The sequence below is a fragment of the Antechinus flavipes genome, chromosome 2 (assembly GCF_016432865.1).
Source record: "Antechinus flavipes isolate AdamAnt ecotype Samford, QLD, Australia chromosome 2, AdamAnt_v2, whole genome shotgun sequence".
Taxonomy (NCBI): domain Eukaryota; kingdom Metazoa; phylum Chordata; class Mammalia; order Dasyuromorphia; family Dasyuridae; genus Antechinus; species Antechinus flavipes.
Genome location: NC_067399.1, coordinates 499002283 through 499021287, shown reverse-complemented (window position 1 = coordinate 499021287; position 19005 = coordinate 499002283). Strand labels below are relative to the sequence as shown.

Here is a 19005-nt window from a genome sequence, read left to right as displayed (position 1 = left end):
ATCCTGTTTCTCCCTAAAGAGTCACTATGTTACTCTGCCTAAATGCTAGGCTGGGAATCAGGAAATCCTAAATTCAAATCCAGGCTCAGACATTTCCTAGCTGGGTGACCCTAGGCAAATCACTTAACCCTTATTCACCTCAATTTCCTTAGATATAAGAAGGAAATAAAAACAGTACTTGAGGATCACGTAACAATATTTGTAAAGTACTTAATACAGTATCCGACACATAGTAAGAATATCATATAAATCTTAATTCTCTTTCCCTAAACCTTTCTTCTTCCCTTTCAACTCAGTCACTTGACAGAGTATTCTTTCCCTTCTCCTGAATTAGGTTTCTCAGGCCATACATAGCCTTTGATGTCCTATCTGACCTCACAATAAAGAAAGTGAGAAAATCTTGGAGAGAATGCCCCCAAGTAGTCCAACTGGTGTTTTTTGAAAGTCTGATTCAACGTGACATTCAGCAACATGCCCGTTATTTTAACTTTTGGGTTATCTCCTTTCAACCACTTTCCCCAGAGAGGATAGATGCAGAAGTAAATTGGAAGAATATGAAGAAAAAAAATAAAAGGAACTACTGCATAAAATCATAGGCTTCACAATTAATCTGTGTTTGGTTGCTTTTCAGCATTGTGTTCATTTATGTTATTGCTGTTATTAGGCATATTTATTGTTTCCTGGAACAGTACATTGTTGTGATCTAGTTCAGATGGATCTGAATCGGTCTCTGTTCGGGCGCCAAAATGTGGTGAGCTTTTTCTTCTCAAAACACAGCCAGGTGATAAAAGTTCAGATCTTTTATTATCTCCAATATAGCCCGGTTAGCTTAGAGGCCTATCTCTCTGCTTGGTTCCAAGAGCTCTTGCCGCTTTGTCCTTTGCTTCTGCCTCTGCTTTCTTCAGTCTCCAGAGCCAGCACCACTCTTCATGTCATTCCGGTGAAATCTCGACTTGTAGCTTCTTCACTCTGAAGTGAAGAACTTCTTTGACTGGCCCATTGAAGCTCTATTTATGCTCCTTCAAGAGAGGGATTGTGGGTTTTCTCCCATAGTGCTCTCTGGCCCAAAGAGCTTCAAGGGAGGTGTGAACTCATTGAACTCCAATGAGTAAAGGTGTGAACACAAGCCTTGTATTAATTAGTTCTACTTAGTACCTTGTTTCAGGTTCTGCCCAAAACATCTTCTTGTAAGATTAGATCAACTTAGTTAGCAGTTAGTAAGGATTCCAACAGTACATATTGATTTTTTTCTAACATTTCTCTAATTTCCCTCCATTCCCATATTTATTGTATTGATGAGACCCAACTATGAACAATGAACATTTTTCAATTATTTAAATATTTTTCTTCTCAAAGGGTGTTTTATAGTTTTATGGTTGTGTATAATTGAGTATCTCTTGGTAGATTAAATCTCAGATATTTCATTCATTTTATAGTTAATTTGAGTGGGAATTTCTCTTTCTATAATTTCTAGTTTTTCTGGATTCATTTTTTGTTTGCTGAGGCTAAAAAGTTTCACAGAATTTTTAAACAAAGCTATCTTAGGATCTCAAATTCATAAATTTAGTTCTGGAAAGAAGCTATCAAGGTCAGTTCTGTTACTTTACAGATGAGTAAACTAAGGCACAGAAAAATTAATTGACTTGCAATCATGAAGACAGTAAGAATCAGGTGGAATTTGAACTTAAGGCTTCTGACTGAGAGCTAGTGCTCTTTCTGTTAAATCATATTATTCTGTTATTTCTAGGGCTAAGTTCTAGGTTCTAAGTTCCAGGTTACCTGCAGAATTTGTTGTTTGACATAGGAATTGTTCATTTTAGCCATTATTTTTAACCATTATTTATCTTAAAGTTTGTAGCTAAGGTTATGTGTATGTGTGTGTTTCTGGAAACAATTTGTGGATTTTTTTCAATTGGTACTTTGTTTTTCTGTGTTCACAAGTTCTGGTTATTAGTTTCTTTTATTATTTCTTGCATTATGTTATTTGTTGTTGGATTTTTTTTTGTCATGTTCTTCTGGGAGACTTATAATCTTTAAGTTGCCTCTATCTGCCTGTCTTTGAGATCATTATGTTTTGCTTGTATGAGATCATATTTTTTCAATGTTATTGGATTTTTTGTTTTTATTTTTTGCTTTTCTTCTTTGAGAACATTCTTAACTTTTTTTTGGTATTTGTCTTCCAAAGTAATTATTTTCTCTTATTTCTTTGATGAGATTTATCACCATGGATTCACATTTTTTCTATTTGTCTGATTTTCTATTCTTCTGAATGAGAGATCATATTATAGGGGACATGCTGGACCCTGACCCTGGGTCCTAGATTAGTTTATGGAAATTGCTAATATAAACATTTTCTAAAATCATTATCATAAGTATGTTTAGAATTGCTGAGCCCACAGAAGAAACACTTGCCCAGTAAACTGTTCCTTGAATCCAGAAAACCAAGTTGCTGTTTTGATTAATTCTGTTTTTAACAAATACTGTGGCTGAAAAAGATTCTGTTTTTAGCAGCCTTAGTATTCCTAACATGGCTTAGAGCAAAAATTTTGGCATAAAAGCTTTATAAAATAAAAACCATAATTACCGATTAATTATCCATGTTATTTGGCCTGCTAGCTTTGGTGAAAAAATTTAAAGAGGGTCTTATGTGAGTGTACTCACTCTGACCCCAAACCACGCACTCTCCTGCAGCAATACATTCTACTTTCACAATTGTTATTCCTCTCGAGCCATTTGGGAATATTTGAGTGTGATTCCATGGTTTCTTGGGCACTGGGACCTCTGCCTCATTAGGCATTAATTTGTTTTTCATTGTCTCAAATATTTATTCAGAGATGTGTGGACTTGCTTGAATGATCTAGAGATCATGTTCCTTTATCAATATCTTCCCTATTGATTTATCTGCTTGTGCTCTAGGTCTTTGAGTTTTCTTACTCCTGAGATCTTTGGTCATTTCAGTCTTTTTTCCTTATACAAACCTACTGCTCATTTTCTGACTCTCCTTTTTATGGCAGCTTCCTCAGAAATGGGACCGTAAAGCTATCTCAAACTTCTCTTTTTTTACAGGCCTTTGTCTCAGTGTCAAGCAGCTTTTAAGGAACAGAACTGGGCTCAGCCTTTTCTCAAGCCTAGTGGAGCTCTTCATGCATTCAACCACTCTGTACCAGTTGTCTTGGTTCTCTGGCTGATTCCTGTTTCAGGATAGCCTCCTGTAGTCTCAGGCAGGGTCATGGGAAGGAGGGAGGTCAGAGTTGAATTCAGCTGCAAACTCATGGATTGGTTTGTGTAGCCTAGTCATAGTAAGAGTATGGGAGGGAACACTGACTGATGTCTTAAGAGATTGGAGATTAGTGTTTTCTGTTATTGTCTTGTTAGAGTTGTTGGTGCTCTGAAATCATAGAAACAGCTGAATTTACTTTATCTTTTGAGTGGATTGGGAAGAATGTATAGTCCTCCATTTTGTTAGCTACAAGCACAGTACTCACATGATAAGTTTAAAATACCAATAGAATAAGAGTTCTTAACTTGTTTTGTGTCATAGACTCCTTTGGCTGTTTGGTGAAACTCATAGACTCCTCAGAATAATGTTTATAAATGCATAAAATATGTAGGATTATAAAAGAAACCAAATATATTGAGCTACAGTTATAAAACTTTTTTTAAGTTCATAATTCCTAGGTTAAGCTCATTTACAACAGATATCTAGGTGGGGATATTCTGTGTGTGTGTGTGTGTTTGTGTGTGTAAATCCATTTTTTTATTAAAGCTTTTTATTTTTCAAAATATATGCATGGATAATTCTTTGACATTAACCCTTGGCAAAACGTTGTATTCCAATTTTTTCCTCCTTCCTCCATCCCCTCCCCTAAATGGCAAGCAGTCCTATACATGTTAAATATGTCGCAGTATATTCTAGATACAATATATGTTTGCAGAACTGAACAGTTCTCTTGTTGCACAGGGAGAATTGGATTCAGAAGGTAAAAATAACCCGGGAAGAAAAACAAAAATGCAAACAGTTCACATTCATTTCCCAGTGTTCTTTCTTTGGGTGTAGCTGCTTCTGTCCATCCTTGATCAACTGGAACTGAGTTAGGTCTCTTTGTCAAAGAAATCCACTTCCATCAGAATACATCCTCGGACAGTATCGTTGTTGAGGTATATAATGATCTCCTGGTTCTGCTCATTTCACTCAGCATCAGTTCATGTAAGTCTCGCCAATTCTCTCTGTATTCATCCTGCTGGTCATTCCTTACAGAACAATAATATTCCATAACGTTCATATACCACAATTTACTCAACCATTCTCCAATTGATGGGCATCCACTCAGTTTCCAGCTTCTAGCCACTACAAACAGGGCTGCCACAAACATTTTAGCACATACAGGTCCCTTTCCTTTCTTTAGTATCTCTTTGGGGTATAAGCCCAGTAGAAACACTGCTGGATCAAAGGGTATGCACAGTTTGATAACTTTTTGGGCATAGTTCCAAATCTCTCTCCAGAATGGCTGGATGTGGTCACAATTCCACCAACAATGTATCAGTGTCCCAGTTTTCCCACATCCCCTCCAACATTCCGCATTATCTCTCCCTGTCATCCTAGCCAATCTATAATGTGTAGATGTATCTTAGAGTTATCTTAATTTGCATTTCTCTGATGAATGATGTATATCAGTTGTTTTGACTTGTCTTGCAACTGGGCTCTGATGACTGGAGAGAGAAAGGCTGATGACTTTGAATAGCTCTGCCTCATTTAAATCTTATCCCTTTGCAAGTCAAGACATCCCCCTCCTGATATATTGGTCCTTTTCGAGGACATAGCAAGTCTACAGAAAAGGAACCTATTCTTTTCATTAGAAAGGGTTGGCAATCTGTAGTCTGTCCACCAGGTGGTGGTCTACTCAAGCCACTGGCTAGAACTTGGACAAGGAAGTCTTTCTCATTGCTGTTGTGTAGGACTGAGTAGTTTTGTTCTCATCATCAGGTAGATTCAAAATTCATTTTAGGAGAAAAGAAAATGATATACTGCTCTGCGTTATAACAATTATACAAATCTTTATATGGTTCTACCATATGGAGTCTGGGAAGTTTCCGTTAGACATGTATATTTATTTTACATAGGAAATCCACACTGTGGTCTCACACATTATTGTGTGTGTATAGATTTGATTTGTTTAATATTTTTTCTCCAGTTATATCCAGAACAAATTTTTTTCTAAGTGAATTTTTTTTAGAAAACTTTTTAAACTTTTTTTGAATTTTTGAGTTCAAGGTTCTCTCCCTTGTCTCACCCACAATTAAGAAACCACATGTAAAGTTATGCAAAACATATCCATAAAAATCAAATTATGAAAGAAAACATATAAATGTTATGGAATATTATTGTTCTATAAGAAACGACCGGCAGGATAATTTCAAAGAGGCCTGATTTTCATCAGTTACATGAACTAATAAGTCAAATGAGCAGAACCAGGAGATCATTGTATAGAGCAAATTCTGATGGACGTGGCTCTTTCCAAAATGATTGATGCCAGTTCTGGTGATCGTGTGATTAAGTCATCTACACCAAGAGAGAGGACTATGGGAACTGAGTGTGGATCACAACATAGCATTTTCACTCTTTGTTTTGGTTTGCTTGAATTTTGTTTTCTTTCTCATTTTTTATCCGATTTTTCTTGTGCAGCAAGATAATTGTATAAATATGTATGACTATATTGGATTTAACATTATTTTTTACCATGTTTAACATATATTGGATTACTTGCCACCTAGAGGAGAGGATGGGAGGAAGGGGGGAAATTGGAACACAAGATTTTTCAAGGATCAGTGTTGAAAAATCATCAATGCATATGATTTGAAAATAAAAACTTCAATAAAAAGGTGGAAAACATAGATCTCCCACTCTAATGAAAATAAAAACCCTCAAGAAAATTTAAATGAGAGAGAATGTTTCAATCTGTATTCAGATACAATCAATTCCTTCTCTGGGTACAGATAAGATTTTTCATCATAAGTCCTTCAGAATAGTCATGGATGATTGTACTCCTGAGAATAGTAAAGTTATTTACAGCTAGTCATCCCAGAACATTGCTATTACTCTATATACAGTACATTTCACTTTGCTAGAATTCATGGAGGACTTTCCAGGGTTTGTTTTTTTGTTTTGTTTTTGAGAGCATCCTGTTCATCATTTTCCATAGAACAATTAATATTCCATCACAAATACTTACCACAATTTACATCATTTTCCTTTTTAAAAAATCCTTTGATCTCTTTGGGATATAGACATGGTAGCAATATTTATAGGTCAAAAGGTATTTACAATTTGCTTCTTGGGCAAGTTACAAATTGCTTTCCAGAATGAGTAGACAAGTTCACAGTTCCATCAACAGTGCAGGAGTTTTTCCAATCTCTTTTCCAGCAAATGGGGGAACATAGGTTTACAGTTAGAAAGGGAACTTCTAGGTCATATAATCAGAAAATAGAGAACTAGACATTTTCTTCAGTCTCCTAAAAGAGTATTTATATTCAAAAGATAAAATTACACTTTGTCTACAGGTCAAAACAGCAAGACATCAAACAAAGAAATAACAGGTTTATGAATTAATAGCATCCACAAAATGCTTTTTCAGTACCCCACCGCAAGCTCCAACATTCTGGCAGGTTTGTGTTCTAGGATTCATTCAACTACTTCCTCATTGATAGTGTATTCTCTCCTAGCACACTGCCCCTGCCCTCGCCCAACTATTGTGTGGCAACAAGCAATAGACTTCAATTCTACTCACCCACTTCTTGAGGAGGTGGAGGTATAAGAATATGGGAGGGAACTTTTCCTGGGGCAGTACTGTTTAGTTAGAGAACATAAGAAACTGGGGCAAAGGGCCTGTATATGGGCAGAACTACACTAAGTCTAAAGGAAAAGAAATTGGCATCTATCTAGGTCCTGTTCTGTCCACCCAGAAGTCACTTTGGGCAGAGTGAGGAAAGTGAAAAATTAATTTCCAGTGAGGGAGAAGGTTGAGACAGCTTTGACGTATTCTTCCAGGACATCAAAGTGGAAGGAGATAGAAAATAAATAATAGGGGGAGAAAAGGAGAAAAACAAAGTAAGAAAGAAAGAAGGGAAGGTAGGAAGGAAGAGAAAGAAAGAGAAAGCAAAAAAAAAAACGGAAGGAAGGAGGGGAAGAAGGAAAGAATGAAGGAAGAAAAAGAAAAGGGAGAAAGGAAAGAAAGAAGAGTGACACATTGGATAAGAAAACAAAATTCTATAATCTGCTACTTAAAAGGAACACAATTTTTTTAAAAAGCAAGAACATACACAGAATAAAAATGAGAATCTGAAACAAAATTTATTATGCATCATGTAAATCCAAAAAAGCAAGAGTTTCAATCATTCTATCAGGCAAAGAAACAACAATAATTCACAATATAAATTAAGATAAAGAAGGACATTTTTTTATACTGGGAGGAACTATAAAGAACAAACTAATGTCAACATTAAGCTTATGTACTCTGGGGTAATTAGATGGCGCAGTGGATAGAGAACTGGCCCCTGTAATCAGGAGTACCTGAGTTCAGATTTGGTGTCAGACACTAAACACTTTACTGTGTGATCCTGAGCAAGTCATTCAGCCCCAATTGCTTTGTAAAACAAAACAAAACAAGCAAGCAAAACCCCCAAAACTTATGTGCTCCAATTGCTACAGCCTATAAGTTTATAAAGGAAAAATTAATTGAATTACACGAAAATATAGACAGTAAACAATAGGAGGCTTTACTGTTCCCCTCTTAGATTTGAATAAATCTATCCAAAAAATAAGGAAAGGGAAAATAGAATTGAAAACATTGTTGGAGAAAATGGAGTTAAAAAGACAGTCCTTCTAAATTGGTCCATTAAAGAAGACCTGAGACATTTATATACTTTTTATTATTTTTAAAATTAATTTTTTCAATTCTGAATTCTGTCCCTCTGCTCCTTCCATATCCCCCCCACACACTGAGAAAGCAAGAAAAACAAAACCCATTATAGACATATGTAGTCATGCAAAATAAATTCTCATTAGTCATGTCTCTTCTTCCTCTCCCTCATTGTGGTCATTGTGTTGATCAATTACTGAATCATTAAAATTTGATTATCTTTATAATATTACTGTCATTGTGTAAATTGTTTATTTGTTTCTGCTCATTTCACTTTGCATAATACTTATTATAAATCTTCCCAGGTTTTTCTGAAACCATTCCCTTCCTCTTTTCTCACAACACAATATTATTTCATTACATTCACATACCATAATAGTTCAGCCATTCCTCAAACTGCTTTTATTCTTTACTACCACAAAAAGTTGCTATAAATATGTTTCTACATTGAGACATTTTTCTCTTTCTTTGATCTTTTTGGGGAAAAGACCAAATTGCTAAGTCAAAGGGTATACACAGTTTAATAGCTTTTGGGGCATAGTTTCAAATTGCATTCCAGAATGATTGGACCAGTTCAAAATCCCACCGATAATGCATGATGTATTCATTTTTCTACAGTTCCAAAATAAATGATAATCAGACAGGGTCTAAAGTGGCACCTTGGAATTACTTTAGTTTACATTTCTCTAGTAATTTAAAACATTTTTTTTCATATGATTATTGATAGCTTGAATTCCTTCTCCTGAAAACTGTCTATTCATATCCTTTGACCATTTATCAGTTGGGGAAAGGTTCTTATTCTCGTAAATTTGATTCCCTTCCTTTTGGAAATGAGACTTTTATCAGAGAAACTTGATACAAATAATTTCCTCAGATTCCTGCTTTTCTTCTAATTTCAGCTGTATTGCTTTTGTTTGTACAAAACCTTTTGTTCCATGTTCTATTAATTTGCTTATGATGTCACCCTTAATGTTTATATCATTTCGAACTTATCTTGATATATAATATGAAATGTTAGTTTCTGCTCAAGGATCTTTTACAAAAATCAACAGAGTATTAGGGCACAGAGATATTGAAGAAACATTTAAGTATTTATTATGTGGAAAGACTATGCTAAGTGCTGGGAATACAAAGAAAAAAAAAGACAGTCTCTGCTTTCAGGGAGCTTAATTCTACTTGGAAACCACACATGAAAAATTTCAGCTGCAAGTCAGATGAAAAAGCCCCATGGTCCTTAAGGTGCAGCAGCAAAGCAAATGGTCATGCCTCTTCTTCATTGTCATTTTCATTGAAAAAATCATGGCTATTTCTGATATTGAAATTGAACAGAATAAAGGACCTTAGTGTGAGAACTTTCTTGTCATATTATTATATTGCAAATAGATATACAAGGGCAGAACTAGTAATCATGCCCTATGACAATACCAAAATAAAAATAGTACATTTAATGGAACACAAACAAAAGACATAGATCCAAATGGAGAACTAATAATGAATTCCTAAATAATAAGTGGGCCAAAGAACAGATCATAAAAACAAAAATTAATTGAAAGACAATGATCATAGGGCAACTAGGTGCTGCAGTGAATAGAGCACCAGTCTTGGACTCAGGAGGACCCAAGTTTAAACCTGTCCTCAGACACTTGACATTTACTAGCTGTGTGATCCTGGTCAACTTAACCTCAATTGCCTTGCCTCCCCCCTCAAAAAAAAAAAAAAAGACAAGGATGATAAAATCACATACCAAAATTTCTGGAATGTTGTTAGCTATGGACAAGATCTTATTGACTAGTCCAACTCATAATTTTCTAGATATGGAAACAGAGGCCTACAGAAAAAAATGACTTATCCAGGGTCTTACAACTAGAATAAGGATCAGGATTCGAACCCAGGTCTTTCTCTCTTTAAGCCCAGAGCCACCATGATATGTGCTGGTCTCCAAAGTCCTTCCTTCCTGATCACTGAAGGCACAGGCTTTTTCAGCTGTGCTAGAAACTGTCGGCCTGAGACTAATGACTAAACTGGCATTTTCTGGGGCCTGAAGAGACTCAAGGGCAAAAGAGTTATTTCTGAGATCTGGGGACCTCTCTGCCTGACCTCGTGGTGGTTTGACCACAGATCTATTTCTCCTTCTCAGATCCATTATATTTGTGTCACCAGCACCTAGCATAGAGCTTTGAATGTAACAGCAGTGATTGTTGAATAAGAACAGGTGCAGAGGAAGGAAAACACAGGATATAGCCAGGAAATAGTGAATAGTTAGTTTTGATTGTGTTTGTGAGGAATTGTGAGAAATAAGAGTAGAAAGGAAGATTAGAACATTGAGTGCTAGACTGAGGAATTTGTACATTCACATACTGACACCGGGACTAAGAGCTTTTTTAGGTCAGGTCTGACAGAGAAAGTCTTTCTCTTTTCTTTCTAAAGAAAATGGAAGACCAGAGAACATAGTTCCTCACAGCTCAAGTGTTATAATATCTATCAGCTTTTCTACACATACACACACATACACACACACACACACACACACACACACACACACACACACACAGATTTAGATGCAAGAAGACATGATGGGGAAAAGCAAGGTGTCATACCTGAGGAATGTAAAGGGTGTTGAGACATCCAGAAACATTTTTTTTTAACTTCCAAATAAGCCCCTACGTAACTTCTGGCAGCTTACTCCCTCTCTCTGATCTGATTGTTTCCATTGATGTAAAACGAGGGGCTTGATCTTGATAATGTGGCCTTCCTTTCAAGGTCTAACACCTCTTGTTTCTGTGTACTGACTTAACTTGTCTTTGTTTCTGCTCCTCTGACATACATCCTCTGACATGTCAGCCTTAGGCGTCCTTGGCTTTCATTTCCCTACAGGCTGTCTTGCCCTTTCTGCCTTGGCCTGTCCAATCATCCAGATCCTCTACCTCTGATTTATAAAGGCTTGAGTGTGGAAGCAATAGCCTTGAATAGGAAAAGTTCCCAAAGAGACAAGCTGTAGGGCCTTCATGGAACGCCAGAGTCCTTGGGTGATTCGGACACTTATGTAATCAACAGCAATTAGCAACCCTCTCTTCTTTGAATGCTTCTTATAGTCTCAATTCTGAAGCTCCAGATGGGGATGGGATGAGAAGATTTGGAGAATATGAAGAATTATGGGAAGGTTTCAACTGCGTGGCCAGGGCGATGTCTAAAACCCAAGAGACCTAGACTACTTCATGGTATCACCCAGGAGATGATCACAGGAGAGGATGCCAGAGGTTTCAGAGAGCCTTGGGCCTGCTTTGGGCAGAGTTCAAGTGATGATCACTCTGACAGGGACATAGTAGTGGGGAATTTCCCATAAACTCTTTTGAATGGATGCATCCAGGCTGTCAAAAAACTACGGAAACATGAAAAACCTTGCCTGAGAAGCAGAGTGGATGATAAACTTGTCTAATGAGTTAGGAGTCCTCTCAGAGGTCTTTGGATTTCAGAGCTTATCTCAATGGCTCTATTGAGCAGAGTTGGAGAACTGCCATTCACCTAGAGAGGCTGTCACCTGATGCTGGGAGGGTAATCTGTGGACAGCTTTTCTCTGTCAAGGACATCTTGGAGTATCTACCCTTTGGCAAAAAAGGAAATTGAAAACTGTAAAAGAGTCAGGCCTGGATAGAAATGGAAGGTCAGACCAATGGCTGCTTGGAAACTTTAATTATTTTTTGGGGAATGAGGTAATTGGGGCTAAGTAACTTGCCCGGGGTTACACAACTAGAAATTATTTTAGGCCGCATTTGAACTCGGGTCCTGCTGACATCAGGGTCGGTGCTGTATTCATTAACCATGCTTGAAGTTTTAAGACTTTATTTTTAAAATTTCAACTGTATACAATAAATGCATTCTACAATGTAAGCAGTTTGCTTTTTGGGTCAAAATGAGGAAGAACACAATAATTTTAATGGGAAATGAGAACAAATGAGTCAATTGTGATAAATTTGTAAAATGTGATATAATTTTCTATTTTAAACTCTTGAGCCAGGGAATTAGTAGACCAAGTACAGCCCTTAGTACTTAGTATAATGTAAATTCTTAGAAGGCAGAAACTATCTTTTTAATATTTGTATACCCCCTTAGTGTTTCCCTCTTCTTTCTTCAGTGCCCACGTAGGGGGGCAGTGACATCAGAAGAAAACCTCCAAACTTGGGTACATCCGGACCTGACACCTATATATGTGGCAACCTCCTTTACATGTACATACTGAGCTGTTCCAAATGCTCCTTGCTACAATCCTCTCAGGACTTCTGCGCTTTTCTCTCTGCCCTAAGTGAATAGCCTCTTTTATATGCTGCCTGCCCCAGTTCAGAGTGAGCAGCATGACAGCAGGAGCTCTTTTTATCTGTATTGGCAGCTTGGGTGGTGCAATAGATGAAGTGCTGGATATGGAGTCAGTAAGCCCGAATTCAAATCTTGCCCCAGACATTTACTGTGTGACTTTGGGTAAGACTTTTTACCCTTCCTGCTTCAGTTTTCACATCTGTAAGACTAAGAATAATCAAAGTACCCACTTCCCAGGATTACTATGAGGATAAAACGAGATATTTGTAAAGTGCTAGATCAACTTTTAGGTGCTATCCAAATGTTAGCCATCACTATCTTATCATCTCCAGTGTTTAGTACAGGGTTAAATGCTTAATAAATGCTCATTCATTTATTCCTTCATTCACCTATGAATTTCAGGTTAAGCACTAATGAAGGCTTCCCCTCATGGTCCCTACCACCGTGTAGACTCAAAGGAGAATGCCTGTATTTCCCGTACCCTTGTAACATCACAACCACAGTCCAGAACCCAGCATAGGGCTTTAAACATGTCTTGTACTCAAAAAACTAAGTGACAGCTGATAAAACAACCTATGGCAAGGACTGTGCTTTTAATCCTATGGAATTTGCATGTTACAGATTGCTCTGTTGAGGGGACAAGGGCTTCAAAAAATTACCAGCAGTTTCCCATTTGTCTCCCCCACTTACAATGTGTGGCTGAACTCTAAGGCTACATAGTCTAGCCCTATAAGTTGATCATCAGAGGGTATGGAACAATTCTTCTAGAAATAATACAGAAAGAAGGAAGATGTGCTTAAGAAAACCCAGACAACCTACAGACATCGGGAATGGGCTAAATATGGACAGATACAGATATGAGCATAGCACCATTCAAAACCCATAAGAAAATAACAGGAGAGGGAATAAAATAAGGTCGGGTATAGAAAGATATATAGATTTAAAACAGTGGGACTAGGTGTAGAGAGTAATGGGAAAGGGATAAAGAGGGAGGGAAAGGTAGAATAGAAGATAAAGGATGGTTTCCTGGGTAGAGGGAGGTTAAGTAATAGTAAGGCAAGTTAAGGAGTATAACTAAAGAGTTAGCAGGGACAGGAAATAAATAAATAAACAAACATAAATACAACTTAACGAGGATCAGGAGTAGAATTTATTATAAAAAAAGGGGGAAAAAGCATGTGAGCCATGTTAATATTGTTTTAGGTGAATATGTATGTGTAAATGCATATATATAGTATGAATATGAATGCATGTAGGTATATATGTGTGTGACTAGACATAAATCTATTCACACTTAACTGTAGCCCACTTGATAGAGATAAGAAAGATGAAATGGGAAAAAAGAATAAATAAGTACACAGAAGAGAATAAAAGAAAAACTACAAGGAAGCAAAGATATAATGTCTGCTATAATTTATATACATTTTCTTGAAATGGAAATTTATTGTTATATATCTAGAATCTTCCCTGGTAGTTTGCTGAGCACATGATTGATAGTTTTTCCCCCCTTTTCTGTCTTTTTCTATTTTGTTTTTCTCATTTTGTATTAAACTTTAAATAAATAAAAAAGAAAGAAAAGAAAACCCAGATAGGACATAATAAAAAACAGAGGTTTGGTTGCTACCAGACCTGGTTGAGATTTCTTTCCAAATACCTAGGAAAGAAAGGAAACACCATTTCCAAACTTGAAATCTAAATCCTTGTAGAACTATGTATAACTGAAGCATCCATGGAATCTTAGGGGTGGTAGAAGAGACAAGTAGAACGCGACGTTCTTACCAGGAACATACAACTAACCACAGTTGTAATTTGGGAGGACTGTAGCATGGATTGGCTGTGTGTGTGTATAGGGCCTTAGGTAAAGGGAAATCCTGGTAACTGTCCCCCTATGGAGAGGAGGCCATATGAGGAAAACCTGATTTGTCAAGAACTAGTGGTTAGAATATTATTTCTACATTACTATAAATAAGAACATATATTACCTCTTCAATTTTACATAGAGAATGGAATGATTTTTGTATAGTGCTGGCCTCCTGATCACCGGTCCAGTCCTTCCAGATGTAGATTAGCCAAGGGAGGTTTATATATATCTGAGATGTGTTAAACGTGTGTACAAACATCAGTGAAACCAAAATCGATGTCTATTGGATCCTAATATGCCCAGATGAGGAGAAAATCCAAGAATATAGAGTAGTAGGACAGAGATGACTAACTTGTTTAATATATAAGCCCCTTTGAATTTCCCAAGTCACAAATCAGAACCACCATAGTCTCATCAGCATTGAAATAACTTTATTAGAAGGTTGTTCTAAGTGAAAACTTCCATGTTGTGTTGCTTAATTTTGCTTTTGGACAAATTCCAGTTATAACTAAAAAGACAGTAATTTTGCATTGATCTTTGAATCCTGTTTTTCTCATTAGGCCATACTGGTGGAATGAAAGTGCAACTGTCTAGTCAAATGATTTGCAACCACTATTTCAAGAACAGGGAGGAAGGAAGCAGCAAGACCCAAGGCTCCAAAAAGCAGCTGGTCTCCTGGCTACAGGAAGTGGGTATGTCGGTCTGAATGGAAAGCGGACAGGCCCATTTTACTGATGGGCCAGACAAGCTGCAAAACCATTCCCACTTAGCCATCCAGCCAACCAAGCTTTCCCTTACTAGAAGGCTCCCTCCTCTCGCACATGCACTTGGAGAGTCAGGTCATTATAGCCACTTGATTTAAACAGAAGTAATATTTTTGAAAAAATTCTTCCTGATTCTGGAAATTATTTGGATTTTCATCTTGGAAATCCCTGAGATTTCTCCCTCCCCACTTTCCCATTCTCCCACTCTCTAAATAAATTTTTGTGCCCATGAACCCCAATTGTCTATCATTCACACAACCTCATCCCTTCTTGAATCACATGCACTGCTCCAGGAGAGCAAGCCTAGTCTCTGTTCAGCAAAGGAAATCTCTTTCTCTCCCCCACCATGATCCTATTTCTCTCATCCACAATCCTCAGGCTCCAGCCTGGAAGGAAATTCTCCTGATTGATCTTGTAGACCTAAGGCAGACAGCACAGACTATATGGAATGATGGGGCCCCTTTTGCATGCTTGTGGTCCTCCCCATAGATTTCTTGCTGCTGCACAGTGCTAAGAAGGTGCGATCAACTATGAACATAAATAAGGATAAAAAAACAAACAAACAACTAAACAGGACAGGCTAATAATTAAACACATCTATAAAAATAGTTAGGACATAAATCTGTTCAAATAAATACAAAATAAATATGCTTTAAGCAGTAAAATACATTGCTTCAGTGGAATGTGAGGCTGATCCCTTTCTGCTCCAATTAGGAGTTGGATAAGAATCCCTTAGATTAGAAACCTGACCCCAAACAGACCTTAATGTAGTCAGAGAAATAATGCCTTTATCACTTTTTCTTCCCATTCTGTAACAGAAGCAAAGGAAGAATTTGCACATCTATTTCTCTTTCTGATAAACTAAAATCCCTACTGCAACTCCACCAGAATTTAAGGCCTTAAACTCTCATCAAGGAAGAGGAGTCTTGTTCCCAATCCCAAAGTATAGACTGACTCCTACACAGGAGAGTGGCTTACATTCTTGAGTGGACACTTGGTCCGGCCCCTGCCTGGGAGCCATCTCAGGGCACCTCAGGGTGCCGAGTAGAGAGGAGAAGCCCTTCAGTTTCAAGGGCTGAACAATATTACTCATGAAATCATGCATTAGGATGTGAAGCTGTTAAGATAGATAAGGTAAATAGCCTTACCCATCCTTGCCATGCATACAAACATGCAGGGCACCAGTTCACTATTCATTTAACTGCACTGTCTCATGAATGAGAGAGATGCTCTGCTTAAGCAAATACACGAGTTGGGTCATTCTCTTTCCTGTAGGAACCCTGTAGGGCAGCTTTTACTCAGTATATTGGAAAATGCTATTTGTGAAGTTCAAGGTTAAATCTTTTCTCACCATGGGAGTATACATGATAAACAGGTGTGACCTGGGAACACTGTCTGTCCCATCACAGTATGTTTTAAGAATTAAAACAGCAAAGAGGAAGTGAGCAAAGACTGAAAAGGGAAAACCCTTAGCAAATCAGAGGGTTAAGATATCCTGGAACAAATAGCTTGGTTGCTTAGCGCAAGATGGTGAAAGTAAGCCAGTTCCCAAGCCTCTATTTTGCAGCAGTCATGGCAGAGAGCACTTCTCTCCTTACCAAAAGCCCCAGGTCTTGTTCCCATCCCTAGGCCCCTAAAGAAGGCTTTGTAGGAAACAAATGGGGTTTTCTCAGGGATCGACAATGAGATCTGGGACAACAAGACTGATATGTCAACCAAAGCTCAGACCTCTTTTCCCCCTGCCTCTTCTATCTCATAGATATTCTAGGGTTTTCACAGCTTGGCTTAAGTCAGCTTAGTGTTGACACATTCACAGAATGAGATGGCTATACATCCTGGGACTTCAGCCCAAGATCCTTAAGTCCAACAGTCTGGAGCCAACCTTCCCGTCACCGAGACTGGACCCCTAAGGTGATCTTCAGGTTCTCATATACCACATAACTGATGCTTACAGCTGGGATCACCTTCATGAAGTTGGGGGCCAAGCCTCTGTACAGGCCAAATGCTCCTTCTGTCCGAAGGATTTGTTTGAAGAGGCTGCTCATGGTCACTTCTGGTGCTCCCTCAATTGTAGCTTGAATGAGAAGAAGTTATTGAAACATCAGAGATCTCTCATGGGCACCTCCCAAAGCCCTTTGGGTCCCCACAGTAACATTTCTTTTGGGATTCGCCTAGAAGGGTTCTTACCCTGGGCTTGCATCCGAGTTCTCACAAGAGCCAGAGGGTAACTGGCCAGTTGTCCACAAGTACTAGATATTGTGCCACAAGCTAAGAGGACAAACACTCCCGGGTCTGCACTGTTGACTGCATAACGTTGTAACCAGGTATTTTTTAGTGTCTAGAAGGAAAAAAAGTGAAAAAAGTGAGTCAAGAAGTCACTAAATGCCAAATAAGAGATTATAGGGCAAGGGGATTCAAGAATGTTCTGCAAGGGGATCAAGTTAAAATTACAGATGAATTGTTCTGAAAAAGGTAGTAAGATGTTTAGTTCCTTTTGTTCTTTCCTCACCAGAGGATACCAGGGCAATAGTCATTAAATTTGCCCTGGGATTTAAAAAAGGTCAAGGCAAAAACTTAGCTACTTCCTACCATAGCTGAGCAGTTAGTTACCTCATAGACAGCAAGATCTATTCCTGCATAAGGAATAATTCCAAGCATATTGGGGATATAGCCTTTGTAGAAAGCTGTCATTCCCTCCTTGGACAGGATCTTCTTGGCACAATCCAACATGCCCGAATACTGCCCTGTTTTCCGTAACGCCATCCTTGTCTTTAGAACCTAAAAACAGCAAAAGGGTATCGGTATCAATAAAGCTTACTCCTTAAATGCCACTTCACTATTCCAGATACCAGCATCACTGCTTCCATCTCCACACATGTAATCAAGAATACTTCTTACTTCCATAGGATAGATGCTACTCTGGGCAATGGCTCCTGCCAGAGAGCCTGCCACCAGCCTCTCATGAATCCTCAGTGTTTCTTGATCACTACCAACAAGACGCTTGATCTGGAAAAAAGAAGTGAGATGAAGAATGAAGAAGGTCTGCTCCCAACATCAGGCTTCATCTCATAGATTCTTTCTAACCAGTTTGGGTTAAATAGTCAGTGTTCCTATTTCCTCCACTATAGTCACTTCCATTTTATAGATGGGGAAGGAAAGGGCTCCTATGGTTCTATTCCATGTTCTCGGTTGTTATAAAGTATAAAGTATAAAGTTGGGGGGGGGAATTTCTTAGACACTCAACACATTTGTTACTTGATCACAGCTTGAAACAAAGCAATTCTTACCTGCTCATAGGCCATAAATTTAATAGCTGATTCTGGGGCAATTTTTATGACATTAATGCCATTGCCTCGCCAAAGAGATTTGGCCCCTCCTTCTCGGATCATCTGTGTGAATCCTCCAACAATACACATGTTATTGCTTCGGGAAGCATGGACCTGGATAGAGAAAAATTGGTTAGTACCAAAGTCATCAGATGACTTTTTTTTTTGTTCACCAAAAAATCAAAGAAGGCAAGCCCTAAAGCAATGAGGACTTTCTGTGTACTTATTCATTTCTGTACTCAACAGCACCTAATAATGCACTTTGAACATGGGTCTTCAATAAATGTGTGTTATTGTTCAATGAACTTTTCCCCACTTTAATATTCTAAAGACCCAACAAGCACTTTTGTTTCAAAATGACAGACACCAGGTTAATTTTTATCCATTAACAGACTTTCAAAAAAAAGGAACAGAGGGCAAGGGAAAAAAAAAAAAAAGAAAATGACGACTTTCTTGTGCCCACAGTGGACTCTAGCACACAAGGTGCTGGAAAACAAACAGGGAGTTAGAGAGGGATGAGATGGAGAAAAAGAGAACAACGGGTCACTGTTAATATGGACTCTAAGCAAAGTCCAGCATACTGTCCTTCGCAAGCCAATTTTGCAATTCTGCCTCTGACATCAATTTAGATGATCCCTCTATGGCCCTGTCAACGTGGAGATAGGGGCTTTGCCAAAACTACTAATCTGTTTCCAAGTGGCATCCTGGGTCAGATGAAAATCTGCTCCTTTCTCAGTACCCTGTACAAGATGTACTGAAGGAAAAAAGACTCCTGACACACCCATTTGATCATCCTATTCATGGTCAAGTCCCCTCGCTCAAAGTAG

General features: G+C 38.0%; 1 protein-coding gene across 7 annotated transcripts in view; it reads right to left on the bottom strand.

The window, feature by feature from the left end:
* Nucleotides 1-14497: 14497 nt before the first annotated feature.
* The window catches only part of SLC25A25 (solute carrier family 25 member 25), a 34420-nt gene continuing 29912 nt past the window's right edge, over nt 14498-19005 (bottom strand). For all 7 annotated transcript variants that reach the window (XM_051980075.1, XM_051980077.1, XM_051980076.1 and 4 more), the window contains 5 exons: nt 18140-18292; nt 17751-17858; nt 17463-17630; nt 17040-17190; nt 14498-16926 (listed from right to left, as the gene is read on the bottom strand). In XM_051980075.1, coding sequence (XP_051836035.1) covers nt 16742-16926; nt 17040-17190; nt 17463-17630; nt 17751-17858; nt 18140-18292 — 765 coding nt within the window. In that variant the 3' untranslated portion in view covers nt 14498-16741. The remainder of the gene's footprint in view (nt 16927-17039; nt 17191-17462; nt 17631-17750; nt 17859-18139; nt 18293-19005) is intronic.